This window comes from Xyrauchen texanus, chromosome 39, assembly GCF_025860055.1.
Source record: "Xyrauchen texanus isolate HMW12.3.18 chromosome 39, RBS_HiC_50CHRs, whole genome shotgun sequence".
In the NCBI taxonomy this organism is placed as follows: domain Eukaryota; kingdom Metazoa; phylum Chordata; class Actinopteri; order Cypriniformes; family Catostomidae; genus Xyrauchen; species Xyrauchen texanus.
This window is the reverse complement of record NC_068314.1, coordinates 30,326,786-30,339,674: the sequence shown is the minus strand read 5'-3', so window position 1 is coordinate 30,339,674 and position 12,889 is coordinate 30,326,786. Positions and strand designations below refer to the sequence as shown.

The following is a 12,889-nucleotide window of genomic DNA, read 5'->3' as shown; positions in this document are numbered from 1 at the left end:
GTGAAAGTCAATAAAAGTAATCGTTGTTGTAGCCCGTCTAGTGTTTATTTTGCCAGAAAACTGATGTGATAAGTCCAACGAGCCGCTTAAAACTAAAAATGTAGTCCTTGGGACCAGGTTGGCTAAAGTATTGAAGTAAGTATAATGAAAAAGTGGTATAGCGTATAGAGATAATTGATAGGTGATAATGTACATTTGACTGATCACTATCGCAAATTTATTAGATGACTTTCTGCAATACTTGATTCTAATTGGTCAGTCAAAGCATTCAGCAGTGAAATGTTTATGAATAACTATCATTGTACTTGGCAACTCTGTATAACTGACTGCTCATCCGGGAAACTCATGTTTCCACCATAGCTGCTTGTATTCTGTCTTTCTGCTTTCTCCACAAGCTAATACAATAATTTCAGCTAAAATCAATATTTCATAGCCATGCATTAATTCATTTGTTAACTAGCCATGCTATAGGCAGGATAATGTTATTATCGCCCCCCCCAAAAAAAGGAAAGATAAATAGCCATAAAACTATTTATCAATGTCAATTCCTGAATATAGGCAGATAAATGGTAAATATCATCAGAGGTTACAGACTAAATTATTTGTGAAATCAAAACACTTGACTACTGCCTTTTTTATCACTGTATTTATGAATTTAAAGTAGCTTAAGAACTAATGCAGAATAAGCACTGTTAAAGAGCTAGCATTTAAGTTTTCTGTGGCACCAGTGATTCGTGTTTATTTGTGGATAACAGACTGTGGCAATCACTATCCCTGTGTTCGGAGATATGATGCAGGTGAGGGCCTGCATGTGTTATGTGATTTCTCTTGTGACAGAAAGTCAGCGTGACAATTAGATTCTGTGTCTTCCTCTGTGGTATCTTTCCAGACTAGGAATTAATTTCAATTTGTATTGCTTTGGACATTCCTGTCACTTGACAACTCAGAGATATCTCAGCTCCTTCGATCTTATGCCAAAATTTCATTTCATGTCAATTTTACCTTGCACGGCTGCTGTGAACCTGTAGTCTGGAGCAATACGTTGGATGACAGCTACATTAATCTTTCTGTAAAGAGCATCAATGAAATTTCTCTGTCTGGTGCTTAATTGTGCAGTTGTCATTAGACAGCGTCAAAAAAGGTGACACTGTTGCAAATGATCTAAATCACCAATGACTAGCATAACTTTTTCAGAGGAGAAAAACATCAAACACAAGCATGCTCATTAGGCAAATAATAATAAAAAAGTTCCAGGTAACTGTAATGATCATTAATGAATTATTTTCCATATTTGTAACCTTACTTTCAAAATGTGCCACCCTACTTAAAATTGTCTGCTTGGTTATCTGTTGTCCCATGTCTGTGATTCTTTGCCTATTCTAACCTTTTCTTTTTGTTTTTCTGTTTCAAAAGTGGCTTTTTCTTTGCAATTCTTCCCATAAGGCCTGCACCCTTGAGTCTTCTCTTTACTGTTGTACATGAAACTGGTGTTGAGCGGGTAGAATTCAATGAAGCTGTCAGCTGAGGACATGCGAGGCATTTATTTCTCAAACTAGAGACTCTGATGTACTTATCCTCTTGTTTAGTTGTACATCTGGCCTTCCACATCTCTTTCTGTCCTTGTTAGAGCCAGTTGTCCTTTGTCTTTTAAGTGTGTATTGTAGTGTACACCTTTGTATGAATCTTACATTTTTTGGCAATTTCAAGCATTGTATAACCTTCAATCCTCAAAACAATGATTGACTGACAAGTTTCTAGAGACAGCTGTTTCTTTTTTGTAATTTTTTACCTAATATTGAATACACTTATTTCTCAGTGTTATGCGAAATGGCAGTTCTCTTACGAGAGGTTCTACGCTACGGGAAAGGTTCATCTTTTCTGAGATATTGAAGCCAAAAAATTATCCTTAATTTTGTATCCATTGTCAACGCAGTGCAGCAACTGCATACCTTGAGCGGGCTAGCTAGCGAGCTCATAGGTTGCTCTGCGGCAACTGCTGCAGCCTATAGACGAACTTGAGTGAACTTGCATCCAATGACAGGCGCCCGCGCCATCACTGTATCAAAGCCCACCAAAATGGGCGTGGCTAGAGTGCATATAAGCGTAAGTTCGTAGGCTGGAACCCTGATTTTCATCCATTCAGCGAAGCTCTTCGCATCTCTGAACTGCAGAAGCGGCGTCGCCGTTCTTTTTAAAGATGCCTCGCACCACCTGCGCCTCATGCCGCGCCCCTCTCAGCGCCGGAGACCGCCACCTCATATGCGCTCTCTGCCTGGGACTGGAACATGCAGAGCTCGCCCTCGCTGACGGCGGATGCGACCTCTGCGAGGAGCTTCCGATGTCGACCCTGCGGGCTCGACTCGAAGCACTCAAAACCGAAGCCGCCCGCGCCTTCGTTCGCCACGCGCAGAAAGAAGCGCCCGCTCCCAAAGGCTGCGGAACCGGTGTTAGAAGTGACTACCTCGCCGGAGCCTCTCCCTCGAGCCTCGCTTTCACCCTCCCTGCCCCCGGGACGCACAGTTGCCGCCGGCGGCCGCACTGTTGCCATCTCGGATGGCGAGGCGGAGGATAAGGGCTGCTGTTCCATCATGGCTCGGACAGCGAGGAGTGGTCAGGCTCCCAAGCCTTCTCCTCGGCCCAGGAATCCAGCAGGACCCACGCCGAGTCGAGGAAGAACTAACGCGCCTCCTCACACAGGCCGTCGACCGCCTCGGGCTCGAGTGGTCACCGCCCTCTGAGCAGGCTCCCAACAGACTCGACGGCTGCTTTCTTCAGAGCCGTCGCTGCGCGCCGCCTGCTGCCCGTGCCGCTCCCTTCCTGCCGGAACTCCACACCGAGCTCTCTAAATCGTGGAACGCGCCTCTCTCGGCCAGGAACCGATCCCATGTCTCCACCTCTCTTGCTTCGGTGGACGGCGCCACCGAGAGGGGCTACTCTTCCATCCCCGGTCGAGGATTTGGTAGCAGCACACCTTTGCCCGCCCTCCGCGAGATGGCGGTCTAAGCCAGTGCTCCGTCTAAGGCCTGCAGAACTACTTCCGCCTGTGTTGGCGGCGCCTATGCGCCGCCCGCCAAGCCGCATCTGCTCTGCATTCCATGGCCGTTTTACAGATCCTCCAAGCGGACCTTCTTCGAGAGTGGGATGAGAAAGGCAGGCACCCAGAGGCTGTTTCAGATCTAAGGAGCGCGACGGATCTCGCCCTTCGCGCCACCAAAGCTGCAGCTCAAGCCCTAGGAAAGTGCATGGCCGTGCTGACTGTGACCGAGAGACACCTATGGCTAACGCTAGCCGACATGGGAGAAGCTGAACGCTCCACGTTCCTCAACGCGCCGTTCTCTCCGTCCGGTCTCTTCGGTTCCGTGGTGAGTGGCATTGTTGACCGTTTCTCGGAAGTCCAGAAAGCCACCCAAGCCATGAATCTCTTCCTGCCTCGTCGCGCTAGCTCCTCTGCAGGCCGCCCACGTGACCAGCCTCCTGCACGAGCCTCTTCACAGCGCCCAGCTCAGCAAAGCCAGACTTCTCAGCGTCGACAAGGCGGCCGCCCTAGAACACGCTCAGACAGCCTCCGCAGACCGCCGCCCCCCCGCGGGCCTCGGCCTAAGATTGCGCTGAAACCTGAGCAACCAAAGTCCTCCTAGCTTTGTTAAGGAAACGACGGCTCAGTCCCGCCGCGGCCGGACCACCGTCAAAGCTTCGCCCCCTGTCAGTCCCCTTCTCTCATGCTATTGCAGTGGTGGATTCAGCAGCCAACAAGCCGGTGATACTGCCCACTTGCCTGCACTCAAATGCCGTTTTCACGGCGACCCAAAGAAATCTTGTGAAAAGCAAATATGCCTTATGTGTAGAAAATGTGCCCACAATCCAGTGTTCACCCCTACACACAAGCATTACACTTCCCGTGTCCCTATCAGAGCCCACTCACATAAAGCAGGCACATCCAGCTCGAGTGTTAGAGTCAATAAACGCGCCCACGAATCTGTGCGCGTACCCCTTCTCTGCCCGCTCTGTCACACGGCCAGCAAACACCTCTCTGTATGTAAGTCCCATGCCCGTGACTATGCTCGCGCATCACTTCACAGATGTGACTCTTTCCCCATTCACCTCAATCAGGAAGTCACTCACAGAACAGCCTGTCCCTGCTGTCTGCGAGCAGTCATGCATAAGCACAGTAAGCGCGCTCACACATTCTGTTCAGCTCGCTGTGTGCGGCAATCAGGGCGACTTGGCCATTCACCCTCTAGCGTTGCGCTTCAAAGCATGGAAAGCTATCCCAGGGATATCCAAATGGGTGTTAAGCACAATAAAACAGGGCTATTTGCTACAGTTCAATCGCCGCCCTCCCGCTTCAGAGCTGGCTCGAAACTACTGTGAACACGGAAGCAGCCTGCATGCTTCGTTCAGAAATAACAAACCTTCTGTGCAAAAGGGCCATAGAGAGGTGCCACCTTCTCTGAGCGAGTCGGGGTTTTACAGCCGTTATTTTCTTGTCCCCAAGAAAGGCGGCAGCCTCAGACCAATATTAGATCTCAGGGTTTTGAACAAGGTGCTGCGCAAAAGACCGTTCAAAATGCTTACAATCAGGAAACTCCTGGCGCATGTCGCCAGGGGACTGGTTTATTTCTCTCGATCTGAAAGATGCCTACTTTCAGATTCAGATAAATCCCGTCACAGGCCATTCTTGAGATTCAGCCTCGATGGCCAGGTTTATCAATACACCGTCCTTCCGTTCGGCCTGTCTTTAGCACCCCGTACTTTCACGAAGTGCATGGATGCGCCGCTCGCACCCCTGCGGAGTCAGGGCTTGTGAATTCTGAACTATTTGGATGATTGGCTGATTTTGGCACAGTCACATACAGAGCTTCTGTCTCACAGGACAGTTCTCCTCAGTCATCTGAACAGTTTGGGTCTTGCAGTCAATTGGACCAAGAGCTCACTACAGCCCAGTCAGGCAATTTCCTTCCTTGGAATAGAACTAGACTCCATGGCGATGGCGGCTCGCTTATCTACACAGCGCGCCGTGTTCAGCGACTAGCAGCGTCCTTTCAGATGAACAGCCTCACGCCTCTGAAAAATTTCAGAGAATGCTAGGTTACATGGCCTCAGCCGCAGCAGTACTTCAGCTGGGTTTACTGTGCATCGCCCGCTTCAGCATTGGCTAAACACCAGCGTCTCGCCGGGCTTGGGCCACGGGCGCCAGCCGATCAGAGTGACTCAGACCTGTATCTCAGCTCTGCAGCCCTGGGCAGTGGCGAATGGTATCAGCGGGGAGTGGCGATGGGAGCTGTATCTCGCCGATAAGTCATCTCGACAGGCAGCGTCCAACGCGGGTTGGAGCGCGGTCTCGCGAGAGCTCTCCGGTTTTTGGCCTATGGTCAGTTCAGGAAAAGCTCCTTCAGATAAATTGTCTGGAAATGATAGCGGTCGATGCGCTGCGCGCTTCCTGGTCCGTTCGGACAACAGATCTGTGGTATCCTATCTAATCTTCCATCTGACAAAACGCATACTGAGTTGGTCCCAGTGCCACCTGCGCTCGCTGAGGGCGACGCACGTGCCAGGCCACCTGAACGACGGCCCAGACAGACTGTCCAGAGACAATATTTCCCCAGGGGAATGGTCCCTGCACGCTCAAACAGTCCAGAAGTTATGGAGCATATTCGGCAGAGCAGAGATAGACCTCTTTGGGTCAGAAGAGAACTCTCACTGCCCAGTATTTTTCTCAGCGAGGGCAGCTGGCCCAGGACTGGCCCAACCGCCCGCTTTACGCCTTCCCTCCCGTCTCGCTATTGCCACAGGTAATGCAGAGGATCAGGAAATGCGTCACTCGGTGCTCCTCATAGCCCCACGCTGGGAGAATCAGACATGGTTCCGGAGCTTACGCGGCTGTCACTGACAGCCCGTGGCCCATTCCAGTGAGAGCAGATCTCCTCTCTCAAGCTCGCAGCACGATCTGGCATCCCCACCCAGACGCTGGGCTGCACGCGTGGGTGATCAGCGACTACCGTCGCTTTGCCAGAAGGAGTAATAAACACTATCATACGCGCTAGAGCCCCTTCCACGAGAAGACTCTATGCGTCCAAATGGTCTGTGTTTTCAAAATGGTGCACCGACAGAGACCTGGACCCACGGACATGTGGGGTGTGCGTACGCTGCTCGTGTTTTTACAAGAGCTGCTGGATAAGGGCAAATCCCCATCCCCGCTCAAAGTGTACGTGGCGGCCATCGCGGCGTTCGCTGAACCCCTGCACGGCCAGTCACTGGGAAAAAACGAGCTGGTCATCCGCTTCCTCAGGGGAGCTAGAAGGATGAACCCCCCGCGCCCCCCATCGGTTCTTTTCTGGGATCTTTCCGTAGTTCTCGAAGCTATGAAAGCCCCCCCTTTCGAACCGCTTCAATCCGTGGATTTGAAATACCTTTCACTCAAAACCGTTTTTCTGACTGCCCTGTCATCAGTTAAACACGTGGGAGACCTTCACGCGCTGTCTGTCAGCGCTGCTTGTCTTGAGTTTGGACCAAGTGACTCCAAGGTCATTTTAAAGCCTAGACACGGCTATGTCCCCAAGGTGATCGGTACTCCTTTCAGAGCACAAATCATTTCCCTATCGGCACTGCCAGCATCCGATAGCGAACGCGACGCCAATCTCCTTTGCCCAGTCAGAGCACTGAGATTGTATACTGCGCGCTCCGCCTCTTTCAGACGCTCTGAGCAGCTTTTCGTTTCGTTCGAGGGCGCACCAAAGGTTTCGCCGCCTCGAAACAGACACTGTCTAGATGGATAGTGGACGCTATTGCTGCCGCGTACGCGTCAAAAGACCTACCATGCCCGTTAGGCATTAGGGCTCACTCCACTAGAGGCATGGCCTCCTCGTGGGCATGGTCCAGCGGGATTTCCATTCACGACATATGTGTGGCAGCGGGCTCGGCTTCCCCCTCCACCTTTGTCAGATTTTACAATCTGGAAGTGCCCGCCCTGCAGGCAAAACTACTAGCGGTTTAATGCGCTACAGCTCCCCTGGTGAGCTGCACCGATGGGACACATTCCACACAGACCGTCACCGCCGCTCTGTCGTTCCCTTCCCACTATGTGCTTATGTATTACACACACACTGGCCCGCACTCTTGCCGGCCAAATATTATTTCCCCACTCACAAGGGCTCCCGGGTCCCCCACCCCGGGGCTCATGCAGTGGATGCTTGGCGCGCACGGCATTGACAATGGGTTCCCGTAGCGTAAGCTAGCTTACGCAATACGAGAGAACCTCTCGTAAGAGAACGAATCGGTTACCTAACGTAACCTCGGTTCTCTCTAGATGAGCCGGCCGTGAGCGATTACCTAACGTAACCTCGGTTCTCTCTAGATGAGCCGGCCACGAGCGATTTTCGCTTCATTCAATGAAAACCAGGGTTCCAGCCTACGAACTTACGCTTATATGCACTCTAGCCACGCCCGTTTTGGCGGGCTTTGATACAGTGACGGCGCGGGCACCTGTCATTGGAAGCAAGTTCACTCAAGTTCGTCTATAGGCTGCAGCAGTTGCCGCAGAGCAACCTATGAGCTCGCTAGCTAGCCCGCTCAAGGTATGCAGTTGCTGCACTGCGTTGACAATGGATACAAAATTAAGGATAATTTTTTGGCTTCAATATCTCAGAAAAGATGAATCTTTCCCATAGCGTAAGCTAGCTTATGCAATACTCGTTCCCTCTTCTAGAGAGAACCGAGGTTACGTAAGGTAACCGATTCGTTTCATGCACTGTTTTCCATTAGTGGTGCTCCCAAAATGCAGAATCGACAGCCCCACAGCAAATGAAAACATATTTTCCTGAGTTGTAAATGTCCGTTTTTAGTCTAAATTGAATGTGGGTGAGATAAAAAGGCAAGTACATCGTTCAAATTAATTTGTCCTTGCGAGCAGAACACATCATCATCCATCAGTTTTCCAATTCAAACGTGACTCTTATTATTTTTAGTAAAACCAAACAGATATAGCAACCAGTGTAATCTGACAAACAAATGACTCTCATGAACCGATTCTTTTTAATGAATCAAAAGAGACAGCACATCCAGTGTAGTCGAAAATTACTCTTATAAACCAGTTTTTTAATAAATCGTTCAAAAATACTCACAAACTGACTGACTAATTTTCCTTATGCCAAGCTGTATTTAAAGATACATATCTGCAACAAGATGTTTTTTTGTAATATTATTTTATAAAAAGCATTAAAACATAACATTTCTCAGAGAAAAATCAGAGTATTTGCCAGTAGCATGTAAACAAGATTTGCCCAAATAATGTAAACATCTTAATTGAATTATTCCTTATAATCAGATTATTGCAATAATCAGAGTATTGGTGTACATGTAAACATAGCCAGTGTTTACCTGAGCTGGATATGTTGGGGTTTTCACTGGTTAGAAGCACCAGGAAATCCTGGCATGTTGCAGAGTCCAGGAAAGAGTTGTCATCCAGGCAGAGGTCAAGGATGAGGGCCACTGCCTTCTCACAGAACATGTCTTGTTCCTCAACGGTGATGGCACTCATTCTGTGAGCCCAAATCCAGACCTTCTCTCCCTTTATCATCTAGGACATAGAGGAGTAGACAGTGGTGATCGTAGCACATCAAAAATAGATGCAAGTATTTCTAAGTCTCTCTCTTGGATGTTCGCATGTGGGCGAGTGATTGTGTTGGGGTGGGTGGGTTCAGAAAGGGGCTTAATGAAGCAGTAATACCCCCCAGGTGCTCTGGGAGCACCACGTTTGGTCTAGTTCTTCCTCTCAGCCACAAATCAACACAGAGATTTCTTGGAGATTTTTATGCCAGTGTTTGTCCACTACCCTCCCCTTGGTCCTCTCATCCTCTGTCACTCTCACATAGGACAGGGTAAAGGAGAGCTCCTCCTCCTGTCCACCACTCCTCTCCCTAGCTTGACCATAAATTACCTTGCAACAATTCTGTTACTGACTGTAACAAAATAAACTTCGTTCCCCAGTGCTACCCTATAGTCTCTTTCTATTATTTAGATCAATAGAGTAGCTAGAGTAGCTACTATGTTTTTCCCCTTGTATAATAATGATTAATTTCTTTATGATGCTGTGAAGGTTTTCTATAATAATACCAAAGTCTAGGCACTCAGTTCTGAACACAATTGGTTTTTGAGACAATCACCTAAGCCATAAATTCCTTGTGACTATTTACTCTGGAGCCACAGGAAGAATGATGTTTTAACAATGCTGATTGTCTGAAAGAATAAGCACAGACCCAAGCCCTTCACTTGCGAGTAACTCAGGGAGTTTTGACGTAAAAAGCAGCAGACAGGGAAAATCCCTTACGCTCTGTTTATGAACCCTAAAAGTCACTGGATTGAAGAACATGTTTTGATGGGGTAACCTCAAAATGTGCTTCATAAAATCTAAATTAACTGGTTATATTAAAGTCAGGAAATGTATTCTTCTTGACTAGGTTACACTAACAAAACTAGAAATAGATATGTAGGGCAACAATTGCATGTTATCACTTTTTACCTTGTAGTGTAGTACAGCTGCTAAGCCATAATGTAATGAAATTCATGTTATGTATGTGTTGCTTGCAGTGGTGGAAAGAGCACTGAAAAATCATACTCAAGTAGAAGTACTGTTACTTCCCAAGAAATGTAGTGAGAGTAGGGTAAAAGTAGCTGTCCTAAAAACTACTCAAGTAAGAGTAAAATAGTATCTCATTGAAAGTATTGATTATCGAGTATTGAGCACAGAGTTGCAAAACATATGCCCCATTATAATGAACACTGTATGCCAACTTTTAAAATACATCACTTATCTATGATAAACTACATGAATCTGATTCCAAAAAATAAAAGGGAGACAGAAATGAAAAGATTAAAACTTTGTTTTTTTATCTTGTATAAACTACAATGTTTTGTTAACTTGCGATAAAAAAAAAAAAAAATAAAAATAAAAAAAACTTTGTTTTCAAGACTCTGATCACCATTTTAAACCATAAAACATTTATGTATGTATGTTTATTTACGTATGAAACATTAAAATCAGTTTATGTGTAGGGTCAAAATTTCAAAAAAAGTGTTATTGTTGTGCATAAAACATGCTAAATAAGCAGGATCACTTGGCACGTCATGTCCTACACAATAGAGGAGGTAGAGCAGGCATGGGAAAATTTGTTTGGTACAGGGGCTAAATCACACTTAAAAAGGAATAATTCACCCAAAAATTTTAATTCTCTCATAATTTACTCACCCGCATGCCATCCTGGATGTTTATGACTTTCTTTCTTCTACAGAACACAAATTAAGATTTTTAGAATAATATCTCAGCTCTTTTGGTCCATACAGTGAAAGTGAATTGGTGCTAAAATTTTGGAGCTCCACAAATCACATAAATCAGCATAAAAGTAGTCTAATCCATGTGCCTCCAGTGGTTTAATCTATTTCTTTAGAAGCAATATGATAGATGTGGTGAGAAACAGATCAATATTTCATAAATTTTTTACTATTAATTTTCCTCCCTGCTCTGTTAATTTCCACTTTTACTTTCTTCTTGTGTTTTTGCTGATTCACATTCTTCATGTATATTGCCACCTACTGGGCATAGAGATGAATTTCTAGTAAAAATAGAATAAAATATTGATCTGTTTCTCACTCACACCTGTCATATCAATTCTGTAATCATGGATTAAATCACTGGAGTTGGATGTATTTCTTTTATGCTGCATTTATGTGCTTTTGGAGCATCACAATTTTGGCACCCCTTCACTTACATTGAATGGACCTACAGAGTTTAGAGTTGAAAAATCTTAATATTTGTTCTTGAAGAAAGAAAGTCATAGACAGATGGCATGAGAGTAAATTATAAGATTATTTTTATGTGAATTATTTATTTAAGTAGCACATGGGGGCCACATTGTCCTCCTTTTGAGATACAATGTTCAACATTGATTTAGTTCTTGTATCTTTTATGCCAAGAAATAGTTGTGTTCTTTCTAATGCATGATGTACAATTTTCTGTATTGCTCTGCAAACGTTGATAATGTTCTATCTTTATAAAGGCTAAGCATAATTATAAATTATTTTATCATCTCTACTTTCATGGTAATTTATTATATCTGTTAATACACTCTCTACATCAGCGGTCAGTTGTATTAAAAAACAAACAATATTTGAAAAAATTCAAATATTGAATAAATTAATATTACATTAATACTTTTAAAACTAATTAAGTTATTCAGCCAAAAGTAGTGAGAGGTTTTCTTGTTTCCTTGTTTATGTTGTTTGATTAATAGCCTTTATTTGCCAGACTGCTAGACAGTGCTCAATTCGGTTACCTTTACACTTCAAATCCAACATTTTGATGCAAAAAATACACTTTTTACAATTAAAAGTGATTGTATCGGCATGCACTTCACTTCTACCGGTCGAATTTGATTTTGAAAAATTAAATGTATTTATCGAAACATGAAAGTATTAAACCAAAAATATGTCAAAATTTTAATTACACTTCAAACAAAATGAAAATATAATCAAAATAACAAAGTGGTCAAAAATCATAACAAATCCAAACAGTTTACTCTCTCCAACTTCTTCCATTTCCCGTTTTGCAGTCACTTAAAAATTTCTCTAACAGGTGGAAAATACCATTACAATTTAGATCATAAATACAATTGTAAATTTAAACATAATAATAATCATTGAAAAATAAACCATAACCTATACATAATTTAACACAAATCTCGAAAGTACATTTTTGTACTTTTTGTACTTTTACACAAACATAATTTCATGTTCAACGCTCATGAAAACAGAGCCCTTACTGTAACTGAACTCTAAAACAGGATCTTAGTTTCTAAAGAAGATGAGATGTGTAGTAAAAAAATCTACTTTTATTAAAGATTTATCAAGAGTATAGAAGGAAAAGCGTAGCAAGGACATGTCCTCTTTGCCACTCTCACTAAAACTTTTATGTTTCCATCTACAAAGCTTGTCTTTGCACATAGAAATCCTAAAGTGTTTGTGTTACTAAGAGAGTGCAGTTTGAATTGAGAGTGCGTGCTTCTCTCATTCAACATCTGTGTGCTCAAAACTCTGTTGGAACCATAAAAGTGTTAAATCACATTAAGTTCTCTTCAAGGGACAGCAATAAATATTGATAAGGTCACAATAGGTACTTTCACACATACAGCCTTATCCATTTTTTTCACTCAGAGGTCAGAAAATATTGATTATATGCTTCTCACTTCTCAAATTCTGTCATTATTTACTCACTCTTATGTCTCTCTAAACCTGCATGACTTTCTTCTGTGGAAGACACAAGGTGAGTTTTTAAAATATATTTAGTGAATTACTTAAATTTCATTCTGTGCGAAACACAAAGTTATCATATGGCTTCAGAAGACATGGAATACAGTGCATGAGTCGTATCAATTACTTTAACTTTGTTTTTATGTTTTATTTTTTAGCTTGACAGACCAGAGTCAATATTCACTTTTATTACATGGCAAAGTCTTCACACTGTGAGCAATTCTTAAAAATTCACCTTTTGAATTCCTCGGAAGAAAGAAGGTCATACAGAGTGACTGGATCAATATTAGGGTGAGTAAATAATGACAAAATATGTATTTTGTATTTTTGGCTGAACTATCCATATAAGTCCAATTTAACCACGCACCTGTGTAAGAAAAATTGTAGGCTATGATTAAAAGATTCTTTGTATTTTTTTCTGAGAAGTTCTAAAAGATTCATAATTCAAATTTTTGCTTTCTTAACATTTGATTATATAAGTCTATAATTTATTATTCTTTGATTTAAAAAGAAAACAAAAATGAGAAAGGGATTAAAAAAAAAAGCTTTTCCTGGCTCTCTTGAGCAGGTTGAAATGCTTGCAAGTGGT

General features: G+C 44.0%; 1 protein-coding gene across 1 annotated transcript in view; it reads right to left on the bottom strand.

Annotated features, from left to right (window-relative positions):
* The window catches only part of LOC127632710 (synaptotagmin-6-like), a 48,903-nt gene extending 40,328 nt beyond the window's left edge, over positions 1 to 8,575 (bottom strand). The window contains exon 1 of the mRNA XM_052111447.1: positions 8,377 to 8,575. Within this exon, the coding sequence (XP_051967407.1) occupies positions 8,377 to 8,575 (199 nt within the window). The remainder of the gene's footprint in view (positions 1 to 8,376) is intronic.
* Positions 8,576 to 12,889: the final 4,314 nt, after the last annotated feature.